This window comes from Agelaius phoeniceus, chromosome 7 (genome assembly GCF_051311805.1).
Source record: "Agelaius phoeniceus isolate bAgePho1 chromosome 7, bAgePho1.hap1, whole genome shotgun sequence".
Taxonomy (NCBI): Eukaryota; Metazoa; Chordata; class Aves; order Passeriformes; family Icteridae; genus Agelaius; species Agelaius phoeniceus.
Window position 1 is genome coordinate 28,256,746 of NC_135271.1, and position 18,025 is coordinate 28,274,770.

An 18,025-nucleotide genomic window follows, 5' to 3' on the forward strand; every position below is an offset into this window, starting at 1 on the left:
AAGTAATTCTATTTAATCTTTAATCAAAATGCCATTATTTTGAAGCCATTTTAAGATTTTGGAAGACTAGGAAATACACCTTTCTGCCTTTAGAAAACAATTCTCAATTCCTTTACATTTTTTTTCCCCTGTATCCTCTAGTCACTACATCATTTTTAGATCTATGCACATTTTTACTTTTTCTGCAAGAAGCCTGATGGTCATACAAATAACAACGTGTAGATTGGATACATGGACACCATGCTGAAGAACAGGATATTGTATTTCAATTATTAGCTGAACTGTCTTGCTTCTATGACATTCCCAGCAGGGTTGCTACAGTGGATAATGGCCAAGCACTTCACCCTCTGGCTGATATTAGTGGCCATGCCACTGACATTTGGAAAGGTTTTCTAATGATCACAGTAAAAGACTTGTGGTGCAATATTCTATACAATTCTCACATTAAAATGACATGTGAATAACCTCTAAAATACTGAGAACAAATTCTGTTAAAGCAGAGAACAGATCATTTGCATGATGTAAAGCTCTTTGTGCTCCACAAAAATATTTCCATCCTGTGAATAAGAGTATGGAAGAATATTCTTATTTAAATAGTAGGGACAGACCTATGTACAGAGAGATGCACAAATTTATATGTATATAAGATTATTAATGAAGGTATGCATTACTAAAATGGGAATAGTCAGTTTTGCAGAACCATACACTCTCCTCAACACAATAGAAAGTGAGGTCAATCTGAGTTGCCATAAAAAGCAATACTTACTTAAGGGAAAAAGTAATAACTAGTCTGGGTCTGGTTTCAGTTCTGACCTGAAAGCTTCAGTAAAGCAAGATATTTTTTCAGATTACTCCATAACACACAGCTCTCTATTAAATTATTCCCCCTGCGAAGTCTTGAACTTTAGAACTTTGAGCTCTTGTGGGAAACCAAAATATCACTGGTTCTTTATTATTTTGCAGTAATGTCTTTTTTTTCTTCCTTTGAAGCTGTCATGAGAATGATAACTTTGCCCTTTACTCAAAGGGAAATTATTATCAATTTTTAAAAAACCCCAAAAAAGCACAAAAAAACCCCCAAAACAAAACCCATGGCTCAGTTCTTGCACAAAAGTATAATTTGTCAAATGAATTAATACAGATCAACAAACCTGTTGTTGCAGGCCATTTTCACAAAATTTTAAATAGGCTTTTTAAAAACAAAGTGAACCTCCTTCATGAAAGTAATCTTTCTTAAGAGAAGCAGTGAATGTATTACTCTTGAGTAAAGTCCTGTAAATTCAGCTGTTAATTTTAAACAACTTAACAATAGTAAACACCCAAACCTGCAAATGTATAGACACATGCTATGCTTAGTTTTACTTCAGGGAGTAACCCCACTCAAGTTACAGGGATCAGCTGTATGGGAAAAGTCAACTGCACACAAAACTGGCATATTTCAGTGGTAAATATTAATGTCTAGGAAAAAAATCAACCAGCTTTACTTACAAGAAAAGGTATGTTTTAAATACATCACGCACCTAGCATTCATACTGCAAGAATGTGTTAGCAGGAATCCAATAAAAGCTATCTCATTAACAAAAGAATGTTCACAAGCACAACACAAAGCCTGGATGGGAGAATTCCCTCCTTGCCTCATATGCAGAGGATACTGACCCAGCAGAAATCACACCCTCATTCCCCATCCCTAACAAAGCACACACCTTTATATAAAGCTCCCTAATTTTATGCTCCTCAAAAGGATGCTCTCAACTTTGTACTATCAGAATGTCTTTGATGTAGTTAAAAACTGCTCAATCTTAAAAAAATAGGTTCAAGTGCTCCAAATGGAATTAACAGTGAAACTAGCTTAAAGTTAGTTTGTTAAAATTAGCATTATTCCCTAAAACTAACAAGATTTATGGAGGTATGAGGAAAGTAATAGTAGAACAGAAATCTTACTAGTACCAAATGTCAACCATTCAATAGCAAATCATGTGTGAGCAACATGAAAACAATGATCACAAATCAGACAAAATGATTCTCAGCAGGGGATATCCTGATAAACAGTTCAGAAAGACTTGAAGCAGTCTTGAAAACATGAGAAATAAGGAAGACCAAGAAGTAGGAGTGTCTAACAGAAGAGCAAAATGGGAATTAGCTTAAAGGGCTTGTAGGCATCAGAGGACATCCACATTTTAGTGGCAGCCTAAGCCAATTAGGAATAACACAATGAGTCTGTGAGGCTATCTTCCTACAGACCACAGATCTAGCACTCAGGAGACAGGACAGCCCTTGGAAGAATTAACTGAGACTATCAAACTAGGCAAGATAATGGAGTAGCCCTCAAGGATTCTTTGTCTTCCATACAATTCAGAACAATTTTATTGTTTCTGTTTCACTGCAAATTAATTTATAGATCAGACAACAATAACTTAATACTGTGCCATAACAAAATAAACTTTATATTTGCAGTATGAACCTTGGCAGGAATTAATGCTGACCCAAGTTAGGCAGAGTTCATTATCAATACAGAAGTGACAGACCCACGTAGAGCAGTGTCATGCACACAAACTCTCTCAAGGGAACCCTATTTGAAATTTTCAGGAGCTAAGGCAGACCCCTGCCAAACCACAAACAGCAGTTTCATGGAAGCCCAGGCCAGTGCTACTTTGGCAAAGTGTAGGTAACATGGGAACAGCTCATTATTCACTATGACCAACCATAAATCATAATACACTGACTGCTTTCATCACTTTTGTGGATAGGACTTCTCTGAGGTTACTGTGGCATGAAAGAAGAGCATATGCAGTGGTGACTGACTCTTCACAGGCATGAAGTACTTGCATGCATTTTACTGATATTTTAATTTCCCTGTGTTATTCAGCACCAGGGAAAAACTGTGATCCTTCAACTGCATGACATGACATCAATCACAAAAATTCCTTTGTTAATAAACTGTTTTAATCCCAACAGATGCCTCATTGTGATTATCAAAGTATAATAGGTAAAAAGAAAAATAAACTACAAGAGCTGCAATGAGAAAGCTGATGCAACTATCAACTCTTCCTTCCTTAAGATTATTGATCTTAAATGAAAACCCCTTAATGTGCCTACTGGGGACATATTAAAAGCTTTCGAAGTTTGTACTAATTTCAAGATATTTGAATGGATTACATTTATTTACTCAGTAGCAGACATCACAGTGGTGATTGTTGGCTCCCAAAGCCAGTTGAATAGTCCTCATTATCAGTTGCTTAATTATAAAAAAGATCAGGTTTTGGATCAAACCTCAGAATACACAAGTGCTTCCAACAAAACACATGGCAGTAATACATGCACATTATGCTTATTTATTTCTGTGCTTTCAGTTCTAGGGAAGGATGGAGTAAATTCTTCTTTCACATAATTTATTTCTTGGTTATTTTATTTGTTCCCATATGAGCCTTCTCCATTACAGAAGGCTTGTGAAAGTACTTATAACTGGTAATATTCCAAGTATAGGTCTTGACAAAGACTACTGGTGTGTTCGGTATTTCATTCTGCTTTTAACTTGATGTCACTTGTTCACTTGAAGGCAGTTGCCCTTCTTTGCAACTTTGATTTGGAATAGCAATATCCCCATATGATGTGTGTATATTGAGTTTTGAATACCTTAATTGACTAATATTCAGATCCCCCTCCTTTCCCTAGATGGCAATGTTTTCATATGAATGAAAATAAAATCAGTACTTTTCTCACTATCTTCTCTAGGTTTTGAACAACAAAATGAGATTTAATTTACTTCATCAGAAACATGGAAGACAGCACACTGACTTCCTACTTTCAGCTAATACACAATTTCATGCTTAGAATTTAATCTTAAAGTACAGTGAAAAGTAAAACATTGTGCATTCAGTACCTGAAGTTGAATTTTTGCATCTTTGCTGACACTTTTTGTTCTCCATCGTCTCGTGACCCGCTTGTCTTTCTTTGAAATATCTACACAGTTAGCCTACATTACACAAATAGTTAAAAGCAACAAAGTGCTATTAAGTTGACACAAGCAACACAGACAATACAGCAAGTTAGTAAAGAATTGTAGCATTAGACAGGTACAAATTTGAAAGTAAGGAGAAGAATGCTGCTGCTAGGCCCGAAATTGGAGCAGGGATCAGCTGTAGCTATCTGTACACTTTCATAAACACATGGTACAGTTAGCTCCTTTAGCAAAACTACTGGTGCCCTTTATTTTCATGGCTACATAATATTTAGGACATGATCTCGAAATCCTCATGGATTTCTGTTGTGGTACTACTCAGGTCATTTGTACAGACAAGAAGATTCAGTGAAAATGGAAGAAAGTATTTAAGATTTAGGATCTGCTGTTGCTTTCTGGTAAAAGGAAAACTCACCCTGAACTGGGAAACAGTCCAAAACTTGGGACCTTTGTACTATGCCCCCTTTTCTAGAGCATGCAACTTCATCTTTGAGGGTCTTTGGGTCTCCAATCCTTAAAAAACTTAAAATGTTATCTCAACACAACAAAAACTCCTTAAATACAACTTCAATTTATAAATGTGTTCTATTGCAACAGTCCTCAGTTTTGTTTTGCAAATTACTTATCATTTGATTTGCCCTATTTAACTCAAATACTGAATACATCTTAATTACTTGTTTACACATGAAACAGAAACAGTACTACACAAGATTACAACAGACGTATAAGATAAGCATTTCATCCAAGATTCACTATTACTTCAGAAAAACATTCTGAGTTAACAGGCAACATCTCTATATTTCCCTTAACAGAAAGAACAAATATTTCAGTGTAATGATTTATGTTCAATCATATTTACCTGCATGTCTGTGAAATTTGGTGCTGACTGAGTCCTCTGTAGTATTTCTAAATTTTGAAGAAGTTTACTGAGTTCCACAAGGTTAGACTGACAATGAGCAAGATCTAAGAGATATAAAATAAAAATACATTACGTGCTTCAATTAAGACTTTTTATTGCCGTGGTGTCCATTGTTTGCACTTAATTGCATTATAAAAGTTAAGTGTCCAAACCCCTTGTGGAAAGGTATCCAAGTAAAAGTTTTATTTTGTTAGACACTTGTTATTTCTATAGGAGTCAGCAACGGCTCTGGACCTCAAGAAGTAATCACATTTGAACCATGACATCCATCAAAATAGCACAGATTATTAGGATAAATTTTAAAAGCAACATCCCAAAACATATAGAGAGCAAAGTTCCCACCATGAGGTAAAAGTTTCCAATTACCTGAAGAGCTACTACATGTTCATATAAAGATGTAATTTAACCACTTTACTTACAGGACTCTTTCTTATATCAACAAGAGGTTTTGCTGAAAGAACAAGGCTTGAAAAGATAAAGTCTAACCTTCTGCACATCTGTCCATCTCTTCAGAGTCCTGCAACCAGGCTGCTACTTTACTCTGACCAGTAGTGCAGGTGACAGGAAGGCTGTTACTGCAAGGTATAGGAGGCTGCCAGGGGAAGTTATTTTGTTGCACCTAAAGCATAATAAAATGCTTACATTTACTGAGGCTGTGTTGCCTTGTCAGTGTAATGACCATATTACTTCAGCATAGAAACCAAATTATGCATTGCGTTTTCAGTGAAATCTGCAATTTGTCTCCATAGTTCCCAAAGACACGGATTTTTCAGAATAGCATCTAGGAGAATCAAACCAGGAGCCTCACAAGTGGACTGTGCTAGGTACCAGTTAAGAAAGCTGTTGTTTAAGAGGAAGAACATAATCAGCAGTGAGACAGATTTATACCTGATGTCAAAGGCTAGTGCAAATTGTATGGGTGGTGAATACTTTGCAAGATCTCTTCAGCAGCCTACTCTAATGAAGTAAGGCTAAATTAGAGAGTATTTCAGCTGATTTCAGCTGCACACCCTCACAGCTTTTCTCTGGCCATTGGTTCCCACAGTGGAAGCTCCTGTCCTTTTGGCATTAGAAGAAAAGCCCACTGAAACTACCCAAAAGCCAGCCAGGAGTTTTCAACCAAAGAACACTGCACACCTTTCCATCTGACACATTGGCAGCTGGTGAAGACTCTGTAGTAGATGCTGAGGGGAATATGTGGAAGCTGGCATCCCTGGGAGACCTCACAATCTCATTCTGACGGTACAACCGGTGGTGCCGCAACTTTGAAACCCATGCATCAAACGAATCCTGTGATTTCACCTGGAGAAAAATTTACCATCAAGAAAGCATCCAAGATACTGCTTTTCTGCACAATCCTTTACAATTTTATTTGTTTCTGTTGAGGATGAAAAAACATTATGTAGTTTTACTTTTTACCTTTAGGTGATAGATATGTTCTTCTGTGTCAAGATCTATCCTACGAGCCTTTTTTTTTATAGACATGACTGATAAACCAACATCAATGCTCCCATGGACCTTTCCTTTCTGTATCTACAATAAAAATATCAGGGCAAAAATTTAGAAGTATCACACACTTTTTCTATATATTTAACAGAAAACTATCTAGTACTGAAATGGTTTCCCGTTTTATAACATTTTAGCACAAAGCCATTTTAAAAAATAAAGCTGCACTCAGACTAACCATTTAACCACTTATTATATTTATAGTCAGAGAAAAGTATCTCATAAGAAATGCTGGTACAAAGCCAACTCCAAAGTTTGGGTGTGTTAAGTTGTTCACACCAGTGCACAGGCACAGGTAAGTGAGGAGAAGAGAAAATTAGACAGTACTTGACACCCTACTGCTACGACCTGGTCAAATATAAATAATTGGTATTAATTCTTTATCCTATCCACATGTCTCAGAATAATCAGCTCTGGCTGACATAAAAATTAGAAAAGAAAAATACATGGCCAGGTTAATCTCTCAAGCTGCTATATTCAAGAAACTACCCTTATTAATTTTACTTATATTTCCACAGAAGTAAAAAAAGGTAGAATTCTTGGAAGAGATAACCACAATTATTTATCTTTAAATCCATCAGCAACATTATTTATCTTTAAATCCATCAACAACTTTCATGTGTGTACTTTCATAAATATGCCTAGAGTGAGTATGAGCAGGTAGAACTTCATTAGAAGTTTTAAAGTCTTCAGCTCTACTTACATCAATTGGTGACTTTGAATATTTCAACATTCCATTATCCAGGACAAAAAATCTCTGAAATTATAAGAAAAAAATCCAACAACATTCTTTCTTAATGAGCAGATGCAATTTAAACTGTGTACAACAATTCATCTGGAGAAGGATTACCCTGTAAAAATTAAGGAATTTTTGGGGGTTGAAAGGAGAGGATAAACACAGTATTAAATAAATTTCTTGCTTGTTTTTTGACAAAAATTATCTCTTAAACAAAAAAAGAACCTAGATTCTCTTTTTTCAACATTATGTTCTAGGCTTTTCTTAACAAACTTTGATAACGAAGGTGGGGTTTTTTCAGTTTTCCAGGCAATGTAATAAACTTTCCAAGAGACTGTAGGACAAGAGACTTGTATCTGTTTCTTTATTTTGTTCCTGGTTTTTTTCCCACAAAAGCTGGTCACATTTCAAATTAGCAACCTACCTTCCCTACCCAGAAACTGAGAAGTTTTTCCTAGTGCAAGATCTACATCTCAAAAGGAAGCCCATATGAGACACCCTGGTCTACCATGCCAAACCTTGTGCCTTCTGGCAGACCTGTACTCAGTGAAGTACAGATGAGATTGCAACTCCTGCTGAAGACAGCTTGTCTAGTGTTAATCCAGGTATTTGTACCAAAACAAATATTGCAGCATTCCCAGGAACATCCCCAGGTGATGGGAGGGCTGATGTCACAGGTGTTGGTGATACAGGGTGAGCCACTGCACCTTCACTGACATGGGTACCAGGACTGGCCTAACCTGATGATGCCTGTGCTATTGCTGCACCTTTATTGCTCTGAGCAGAATCCCCTATTCAAGCTGTATTTCTCCCTCAATTAAAGCTGCCCTAGCTTGTCTGTACCAGATCACTCAAGCTGCTTTGCAGCAAGCTAATGCAGACTTTGGCACACAGCGTAAAGCCTAGCAGAAAATGGGACTTGAAATGACATTTGCTAACTCATGTTTATCATCATTAACTTTAAAAACATGCAAAGTAATAGCAAATAACTCATATTTTTAGAGTGTAACCTAAAGCATTAATCTATGTTAAAATCCCAGAACACAGCAAAATACTCTGCTTGATTCTCAAAGCTGTCATGACATGGGAAGGAAGGGCAATGGTTTCTTCAGGTAAACCTGCTAATTTAACACTATGAGCAGGGTCAGTAGTTGGACAGCAGAAAATCCCCCTCAAAGATGGTTCTAGAAATTCCACCAGTCACACAACAGATGGTAGCAATATCTCACACAGGGCAGGAAAACAGTGCTTTTCCCTACCCCAGCTGAAACCAGCACATTTGGAGATATAACTTCTTGAATAAGATGTCAAAACAACAGGAACATTTTGGGGTTTTTTTTCCATAGGTATGGTCACTAACAACCTTCACAAGAACATGATATTCATGTCATATTGCTCTGTCGCTCTAAGCTGCATACACAAAAGAAAATTACCTTTCATCATAATTTCATTCCAACGCACACTGCACTTCAGAGGATGATAAATTCACCAAGCTGTGCACATTGTACCTGGTATGCCACCAAAGCACATTCAGGACTGTCAGAATATGACATGCAGTGTTCAACAGATATTGTATATGGCTTTGCTAGTAGAACACTAACACAGCACATGCTGCAATTATTGTCTCTGAAGTTCCTCACTGACTCTCAGCAAAAAGTATTATTACAGAAACTCCAAGATACCCAGGCGGCATTGCAAAACAAATAAACTTATTAACAAACCCAAAGTTTCAAAACTTAAGTTCAGCATAGTTCCCAAGGTTAAATGTAAGGCAGAGTAGAGGAGGATGTTAAAATGTGAAGTTCTTAATCACATTAAAAATTATCAACACAGGTAACTGCTCTAAATTCATCTAGATCATCAGCAGTGATTGCCTTTACAGAACTGTGAAAGTTGGACTTCTTTGCTCTCCTATAAATTAGTTCCTTACCAAAATAGACACTTTGCCAAATAGTAACACATTAATATAATGTATTTTAAAAGTGTGGGAACAGTGGTTTATTCCATAAATTCTTATATACCTCATCAATTGATTTTTTTGGAGGGTCAGATCAATTTTATTCACAACTTCCCTCTGGATTTTAAATACAACCTTAGGCAGCAGGGACTGTGATTTGAGAGATATGAACTGTCTGCAAACTAATTCAATACACAGGTGGAAGAAAAAGTCATACACCAAAATCATGGGTATTTATTTGACATCCTAATTTTGTCTAGACAAAAAAATCCCGCTAATAAAATAAGGTAATAATGTTCTGACTGGTTTATGGGACATTTACCTTGTGCCAACCTTTTAATGGCCATTTTCTCTTCTTCAGCATGAAACCCTCATGTTTGTCTGGCTTCTGCACATTGGTCTGGCCTATTTTCAGACCCTCTATGATTTCCCAGCTGTCAGGCTCCTGATGAAAAAGCATGAAGACACATTAATTAATTTTGCACATACATGGCAAAAAATTGCACTTAAGAGTGGCACAAATTCTTCAATGCAAGACAAAGAGGAGGAACCAGGCTTTTAAACCAACCTATTTAGGTACCAAACTACACGGCCACTATGTTATGTCTAGATGTATCTCATTTAAAACTATTAAATACAAACATTTTCTGATGTCTAACCCTTACCAGGTATGATGCATAGTAAGAGTGCCCTTTGTGATTTCTTAATTATAGAGAAATATAAATTTTCTTTAAAGTACAAGCTACATTGGTTCTGGATGGCCCAGTTTTTCCTCCAAATCAGAAAAACTAGCAGAAGATGTTGCTTCATCGTTGATTTTGAGTGTAGCTAGCGATAATCTTCAAAGGCATTTTATGGCAGTTTCACTTGCTAATTGAGCCTTCAGAAATCTGCAAAAAGATTTTTTTCCCTGCATTCATTTTCACTGTATTATGAGAAATTTATAGGAAAGCTAACTAATTTTCTCTCTAGAGAAAAACAGAGGAACACTATCATTTGAGATACAACCAGTTGTATGCCTTTCATGGAGCCAATTAAAGCATATTTCTGGTACATACCACTTGTTTTGCATGGTGACTCAAGCCAGATTTACAATGTAACACAGTGAACAGGTAAAGAACAATATTTTTAAAGAAAAAAAGATGGAGTCATATTTTCTCTTAGAATGTATTTCTATCCTCTTACTACTACTCTAATTAAAAAAATTCTACACCAGTTTAAAAATCTCTTACTGCCAGATTCCTCAGACTAGGTTTTACTAATTATACCTTACAAACAGTTTTGTAAGGTATAATTAGTAAATAATATTAAACTTGCATTTTCCCAGTTGATCTGTCATAACTCCTAGCAATGTTATGAAAAGTTAACAAGAGAGGAAGGAGGTCATATAGCATCAAACATTTAAAGGGAAAAAAAAATTGTCTCCACATTTCCAATGAAACTGTTCAGAGCCAAGTGCTGTCAGTCTTTCACAACACCTCCAAATAAATTACACAGCCCTGATAACATCAACATTACTGTAACAAAAATATAGTTGCAAAAGTAACAGCAAATTTCAAAACTATAATTTTGAATAAAGTCTTGGTATTTTGAGAAGGGTGAAAAGCTCTATCCCAAATAATAAACACTGCCGTAAATTTTAATAGAAATCTTCATTCAGCTTAGTTTCCCCTGAATAACCATGAACTAATTATCTCATTGTCTGTAAATCCCCTACTCAAAATGCAGCTTTGTTTTACTTCAGTGTTCTCTTTCCATTCTCTAGAGGAAGCACATATGTATTATTTTTTCCCTACATGGAAGTACTTGGCACTTGAGGGGAACAAATTAAACTCTAAGTTATACACCAGCAGAGAGTCTTTGCATCTCTGCCAACTGATTTTTCACCATATTGATTTCTCCTTTAGATGATCAACTGCAGGCATAAGCCTTTTATCTACTAGATAACATCAGTATTGATTAATTCTCAACTAGAAATCACACAATCTCATATAGCTATTCATTTAAACAAAAGACCAGATACAGAGGGATAAAATGAGCAATTATTCAGTGCAGTGAGGATACTTGTCTCCTGCTGCATCAGTGCTACAAGCTGCTCTTAAAACCCTCCTAACAATCCTACCTGTGCCTCATCCCACAGTTTTGGTGTGTTGAGATATGCCCAATACAAAGGCCATTATGGAGGAGAGACAAAAATGGGGAAAAAACAGAGTGAAAGTGATACACCTGAAGAGTCCTCATCCAAGGCCAGTTCTCAAGCAAAGCAGCAGTATTTTAGGACTTCAGTGATTCCATAGGTATTCCATGAGAAACAGCCCTGTGCAAAGCACCACAACTGGGAGAGCACAATCACAGCTTTCAGTGCCTGCCTCTGCACATGCCTCTTGTTTGGGGATTAAAGGAGCCACCACCAACTGCTTTCTCAAGTTTTGACTGCAAAATATTTATTTTCCAAATAAAAATTAATAAATTATTTCATTTTCCCTGGATGAACAGAATACTTCCTTTTGAAATTGTTTTACCAGGTCTGTTTCAAAAATTACAGATATTTAGTCTCAGATTTTTATTTTCCACCAAATATTCCATCACAGCACCCTCACCTTTTCAGAAACAATCTTACTCTTGCATCTGAAGTATCTTAAAATGAAGCTTTCTTTACGTGGAATTAGACTTGTTTGGAATCACTTATTCCAAAACTGAGCAATTTACCCAGAAAGAAGTTGGCTTCAAAACAACACACACAAGGCTTCACTTTTTACGAGGGTGATGTCACCCCTGCAGTTGCATCCTTTACTCTGCCTCAGGAAAGAAAATCTCAGCAAGAGCTTTTAAATTTCAAACTACACACAAGGGATGTTATTAGGACATATTTTTTAAACTAATATTTATTGGCAGCATTTTTAGATTTGGATATTATTTGTTCTACATAGTAAGAGGATTGAACTGGAAAACTTCTCAAAGTCATAGAATCATATCCTATCCTGACTTGGAGGGGTCCCACAAGGATCACCAAGGTCCCTTCTAGCCCCATTTTCTGAGAAAGTAGAATTTGTTCATGGGGCCATCCATGTAAAAAAAAAACAACCAGAAAAACAAACCAATCCTTAATTTTGTTAATATAACATCTACTGAAGATTACATGCTCTTCTTACACCTCATTTATAGAACAATAAGCTCCAGGGCAGACTCCCAATATACTCAAATGGTAGTAGCATACAAAACACTGGACACAAAACACCTGAAGTGTTAGTCAAACTACTTTGTAACTCTAGAGGGAAACTCACTGCCCAGACTCCATCCCAGGCTTTTGCTTACCTTGGATAGAGAGAGATGATCACTTTCAAGGAACTGCTTGCTTAAAGAAGGGTCTGTGCTTCCTGAAGAAGCCTTTCGCTCCAAAATATGAACACTCTAAAAAAATAATTAAAGACAACATCATGGCTCAAAACATACAAAATAACCACCTATCCATGATTTACATGCACAAATGGCTTGCCTGCATACTTCTCTTTCTTTATTACTGGATTTTTAATTAATTACTCTGTTTAACCTAGAAATGATGGTGAACTAAAAAAAGCCAGGAAAGATGAGTAATGCAGTTCTTACCTCTACAGAGATTCAAAGTGCTCCTAACCACACCTATCATGTTTTCTGTTAATATACAAGACACTGAGTGCACATACTCTGCAGTCAGCACTGCCCTACATTCACTACACATAAGATATTACTGCCTCTAAAATATTCATTATCACACCTCAGCATTTTGTTATTGGCTTCTCAGCTGAGAAAAAGTAACACACTACACAAATGCTTTTGAACAGATTACAGGTATTAACAAGATCAGTTACTGTGTCTCAGTTGATGGCCTTGCTGCTGAACATTCATGGAACACTGGGATCTTAAACCACTGCAGCTGCTTTTACATATGACAGTCCTATAAAATTTTATATCTTCAAAGCATTGTAATAAAAATGAAATACACAATGTCACAACTAGTCCTGAAAAGACTGCTATTCTTAAAACACACCTAAACATGTCTTTCCATTTTCCAAAAACCCCTACTTTATAAAAGAAAAAAGAGAAAAATGTGGTAAAAGAGAAAATTACCACAATCCACAGGCATGGATCTGCATTTCATTCTCTAGTGAAATTTTGCTACATCTCATCCTACTATCTGGTAAGATTTCTACCACAACATGTCATTAGTATCTCTTTGGCATAAAATAAAACTACTTCATTTCTAGGACAAACAGTACAATGACAAACTTGCAATTACCCTCTGAGAAGCATATGTTTTTCTCAGCTGAAAATGCCAATTAAGTTTTGTTCACAATTAAGCTTCTTTACATTGACTGCAGAGGAGATTACCCAGGTACCAGCAGCAGCAGAAACAATCGGGAAATATAAAGGTACATACAAATTGCAGTGTAAATATTATTGTTTATTTAAATTATTAAGTACAGAAAGGACCATAACCAAACTAAATTAAACACAGCTATTCATTTAAATGCATATATATAACACAGACCCAATCTTGCTGCAGAGCAACACACAGACCTTCATTGTTCTCTTTCAAGTTGCAACTGTGAATGAGAATATGAAAACATGGGGAGTGTCTCTGTTTTCAGTGGGGATTAATAAACATCCCTACCACTATGCAACAATAATCAGCATTTATTTTCAGTTACTTTTTAGAATTAAATTTTACAGTGAAGAATGTGAAAAAATAGCAGTATTAAGTTACTCCAGGGCCAACCAGCAAAAAGCTTTGTCATTTATGTTTTAAAAACTTCTGCTTTATCAAAGGAAGTTCAACCTACTTATTTAGTCCAGTGTATTTTACTAGTCAGATGACAGAAAAAGTGTATATATGTAGCACAAGTGTCTATGTTATATATCAAATAATTTAATAAACTAATTTGAGCTGAGAACCACAAAGTTCCTAATAATAATGATAAACTTTCTCACCAAATAAAGGAAATCCTACTTATGTACACAGTATGACATTTTAACAATATACAGAAGAACCTAAATCTGTTCCTCCAAAGAAGATTAAAATGTCTCTTGATTAGCATAATCAGGATGATTCCAACATTCTTGCCAGCTTTGTCTGGCAGGGAGGAATCCATCCATCCTGAGATGGAGCAATGCCCAACACAGATGTTCTGAAGGTCTCATGTTCTCTCAGCTGGTGCAGTTTGTTGTTACATAACTGCTATTTCATTTTGTACAATATTTAGAGAGGAGTAGCCCAACAGCCCTTAGCTTGCCAGATTTCCAGTGACATTTTAAATTACATAATTTTAAGTCAGGAAGGTTTTGTGCCTTTTGTTTTGTTTTTTTAATTAGCCCTCAGTCATTACAGTTCTGCTTCTGTTGAGAAACAAATTATTAGCCAGCAGCACTTTAATGAATGCTGACTTATTTAATTACATGTTTGAAAATTAGAAAATGAACACCTTTTAAGTAAAATTCCCTTTTTTACGTTCCTTTCTTTCAGGAGTGTTGGCTTGTTGTCTATAGATGTTTGCTTTTCAATTCTCCTTACTCATGACCACAATTACACTGATACAAGATCATTTCTTTAGATTTGTGACCTGTCTCTAGCATAATACTAAGAGACCATACTTGGTGCAAAATGCTTTCCATTAACACATGTTATTTTTCTGCAAAATTACAGCTAGAAATCACACAATTGCTTGACATTTTGAAAAGCAGCTAATTTTACAGTGCAAGAGTTTAGTTATTTAGAATCAAATAAATAAAAATTATTTAAATCTTGACATTATTGTCAAGGGGTTTTTTTCATTTTAACATGAAAAACAGAGTTGGGAAAGAAGCAGTAAAAAAAAAAAAGCTGATAAGAAGGAATAAAGAGGCATGTCAACACTGTTTCTGGGGTTTATTTATAATCAAAACAAAAAATGGATAATAGTCCATTAAACTAGGCACATCAACCAACATGGTACTCTTATTCTTCTTCTAAAAATACAGACAGGCAAAATCAACGTCAGCATTGCTGCATTCCAGATTCCCCTCATATTTCAGGATCACCACACTATAGCTGGCTTCCCTTGGAGGAAAACACCAGCACCAGCATATTCTGTGTGCTCTTGAAAAACAATTCAACATAATTACAAGTTTAACTCCAATTACTATGTAATTCCATTGCAAAATCTTCATCCTAAGTACAATCCTTCATCTTTATGATTATCCAAACATGCATTATGTAGGTGGCACACATTTGCCTCAAAATACCCCTAGCAAGCCAACTTATGGGGAGCACAAACGCTTGTCCCACCCTGCATTGTTTTGTTTTTTTTTTTTCCCCAAATGAGGGGGAAAGAAATTGATGGAGAAAACAAAATAGCACTAGGATGTTGCACCATATTCTCATTTTCTCTGGAAGACAAGAATGGAAAACATATTTTACAATATCCTTCCATGTATATTGCCAACTTCTTTTCTCACTTTGGGCTTTAATGACTCATACAGCTCATTATCCTGGTTTTGGCCGGGACAGAGCTCATTTTCTTCCAAGTAGCTGGTATAGCGCTGCATTTTGGATTCAGTACAACGTTGAAGGCACAGTGATGTTTTGGCTGTTGCTGAGTAGCTCTTACCCTCAATCAAGGACTCTGCAGTGTCCCATGCTCTGCCAGTGAGGAGGTGCATGAGGAGCTGGCAGGGGCATGGCCAGGACAGGTGACATGGACTGGTCCAAGGGATATTCCATACCCCAGAACACCAAGGCCAGGGTATAAACTGGGGGAGTTGGATGTGAGAGGGCAATCACTGCTGGGGAGTGGGCTGGGCCTGGGCCTGCAGGTGGTGAGCCATTGTACTGGGCATCACATGCCTTTCTTGGGGTTTATTTCTCTCTTTCTTGTCCTTTCTTTCCCTTACAATCATTATTATATTTTATTTCAATTATTGAATTCTTCCTATTTCAAATCTCAGGTTTTCCCTTTTCTTTCCTCTGCTTCTCCTCCCCATTCCACCAGTAGGGCTGGTCTCCATCAGACCAGAGGGTGAAGACCCTGATTTAACTTTACTGAATCTGACTTCCCATTAAAACAAAAAGACAATCAACTGTTTTCACAGGAAGGGCAAGGAAAGAAAGCCAATTTTGAGTAAGTAGAGACAGAAAAATCCAGTGAATAACAAGTCTGACACTCATGCCTCTCCCTTCTGCTTCACTCTCATTTACTTAATGGAATGAATTATATTTAATGCAAAGATGTCTCTATAATTTGTAATTTATTAATTTCCAAGAAAAATACAAACTGGTGAGGATTTCATCACTTACATTGGACAAAGACTATCTGTAGTTCAGAAATGTGCACAACAGGTGGTTAATTATTTAGTTAATTAATGAAAAAGATCTGATGGATCATTTTGCTTGCTCACAGCATTCTAGCAGTCTCCAACACCCATAACTGTGGGGCCTAGGTATACACTGTCCTACAACAGCAATTCAAAATAGAGCTTTTCTGTCTGACATTTTTGTCTTGTTTTCTTTCAATCCAAAGTACTAACTAGTGCATCTTTTATTATTTGCTAGTCACTGGAATTCTTTTTGCAACCTAACAAAACTGTACTCTTACTTGAATTCCACTTAGTATGAAGTGCAATGTTTAATCTCTTTCTCTCAATTAAAACCACACTATTTTCTGTTTATCTGAAACACAGCAAAAGTAGTAAGGTAGACACAGATTTGACTGCATACATGCCAATTTTAGCTACCTTCTAAACAAGCTGTGATATGTGCTGAGTAAATCTGCAATATTATTTGCAAAGGGAATAACCTTGAAACTTGCTTTTCTCTTAGGATGCTTCTTAGCCAGCTCTGGCTTTCCTCCTGCTAATGGAAGAAAGACAGATTCTTCAATATAATTGTGAGAGAAGAGTGAGTGCAAAGCAAAACAACCATATCTCATCAATGTATATCTCCTTTCTATCTTCTAGCACAGTTTTTTAATTTTTGCAAAGCAGTCATGGTTCTATGCTTACCCTCAGTCTCTTCTATTGGCATTGTTCCACAGCCGTTTTCAGCAATCTCAGCATCAACTAACTGACAAAGAAACTTAGCAATACTTTGTGAATAGCACATAGAGTTAGCATTTTTTTTCTTCTTGTAAGACATGTTCATCTTGTACAGAAATTTTTCAATTTTCTCTTTGTAACCTTTTTACTGAAAGATAAGTCTATATAAGATGCAGTTCTGTAGCATATGAATAATATCCAGGTATGTATGCCTACTTCTTTCCTGGGATATGCAAAGTAAACCCTTATTGTGTAACAGAAATGTCAAGGATTTGTTAGTCAGGAGCTTTCTGTCAGCCCTTTCCAGCTTTGGATTGTGCTTCATGTCAATGCTTTTAGGCTCTAGCAGCAAGGAAGCCTTTGCTTTTCAAGGTCCTTTTTGACAAATTCTGAAGACAAATAAGCTCTTGCTCTCATGAAGAGCTTCTTGGAGGGAATCATTAGCACAACTGGATAAAACAGAAAACAGCTATCCATCATTGTACCAGCAACCTTTCTTTTGCCAGAACTATGGTTTGGAACAACTGCCAAGTCACAGCCTGAGTGTTAATTACAATCTCCTCCCTTTGCACCTATCTTAAGATAGCATAAACAGATTAATTTACAGTGTCTGACAGAATTCAAATTTTAGTTGATGATACAAAGCTTTTATTATGATTATTGAATGGTCATGATTAAAAGGCTTGATATTTTGTTAAAAAGCCTCAGGCTACAAGTTCATTTTAATGATGCTAATAAGGTTTAAAAGAAAAAAGGGAGAAAAATAAAATTATATACACAAAAGAAAATAATTCCTTGATGTGTTAGGTTTTTTTTGTGAATGAAAACATTATAGACATGAAAGGGAGTCAATGTTAGCACAAATGATAATTGAAGAAGCTGGACCTGACTTTAAAAAGTGCA

The 18,025-nt window shown here is 36.2% G+C and overlaps 1 protein-coding gene across 8 annotated transcripts in view; it reads right to left on the minus strand.

Moving 5' to 3' along the window:
* The window catches only part of OSBPL6 (oxysterol binding protein like 6), a 97,583-nt gene that overhangs the window by 31,721 nt on the left and 47,837 nt on the right, over positions 1 to 18,025 (minus strand). For 7 of the 8 annotated variants that reach the window (XR_013183025.1, XM_077181365.1, XM_077181370.1 and 4 more), the window contains exons 3-10: positions 12,392 to 12,487; positions 9,399 to 9,521; positions 7,087 to 7,140; positions 6,297 to 6,410; positions 6,015 to 6,179; positions 5,364 to 5,496; positions 4,818 to 4,921; positions 3,881 to 3,973 (exon numbers count right to left, since the gene is read on the minus strand). Coding sequence is in view for 7 of the 8 variants with exons in the window: in XM_077181365.1 (XP_077037480.1) it covers positions 3,881 to 3,973; positions 4,818 to 4,921; positions 5,364 to 5,496; positions 6,015 to 6,179; positions 6,297 to 6,410; positions 7,087 to 7,140; positions 9,399 to 9,521; positions 12,392 to 12,487 (882 nt within the window). In the remaining variant the exon portion in view is untranslated. The remainder of the gene's footprint in view (positions 1 to 3,880; positions 3,974 to 4,817; positions 4,922 to 5,363; positions 5,497 to 6,014; positions 6,180 to 6,296; positions 6,411 to 7,086; positions 7,141 to 9,398; positions 9,522 to 12,391; positions 12,488 to 18,025) is intronic. The other variant, XM_077181369.1, reaches the window with a different exon arrangement.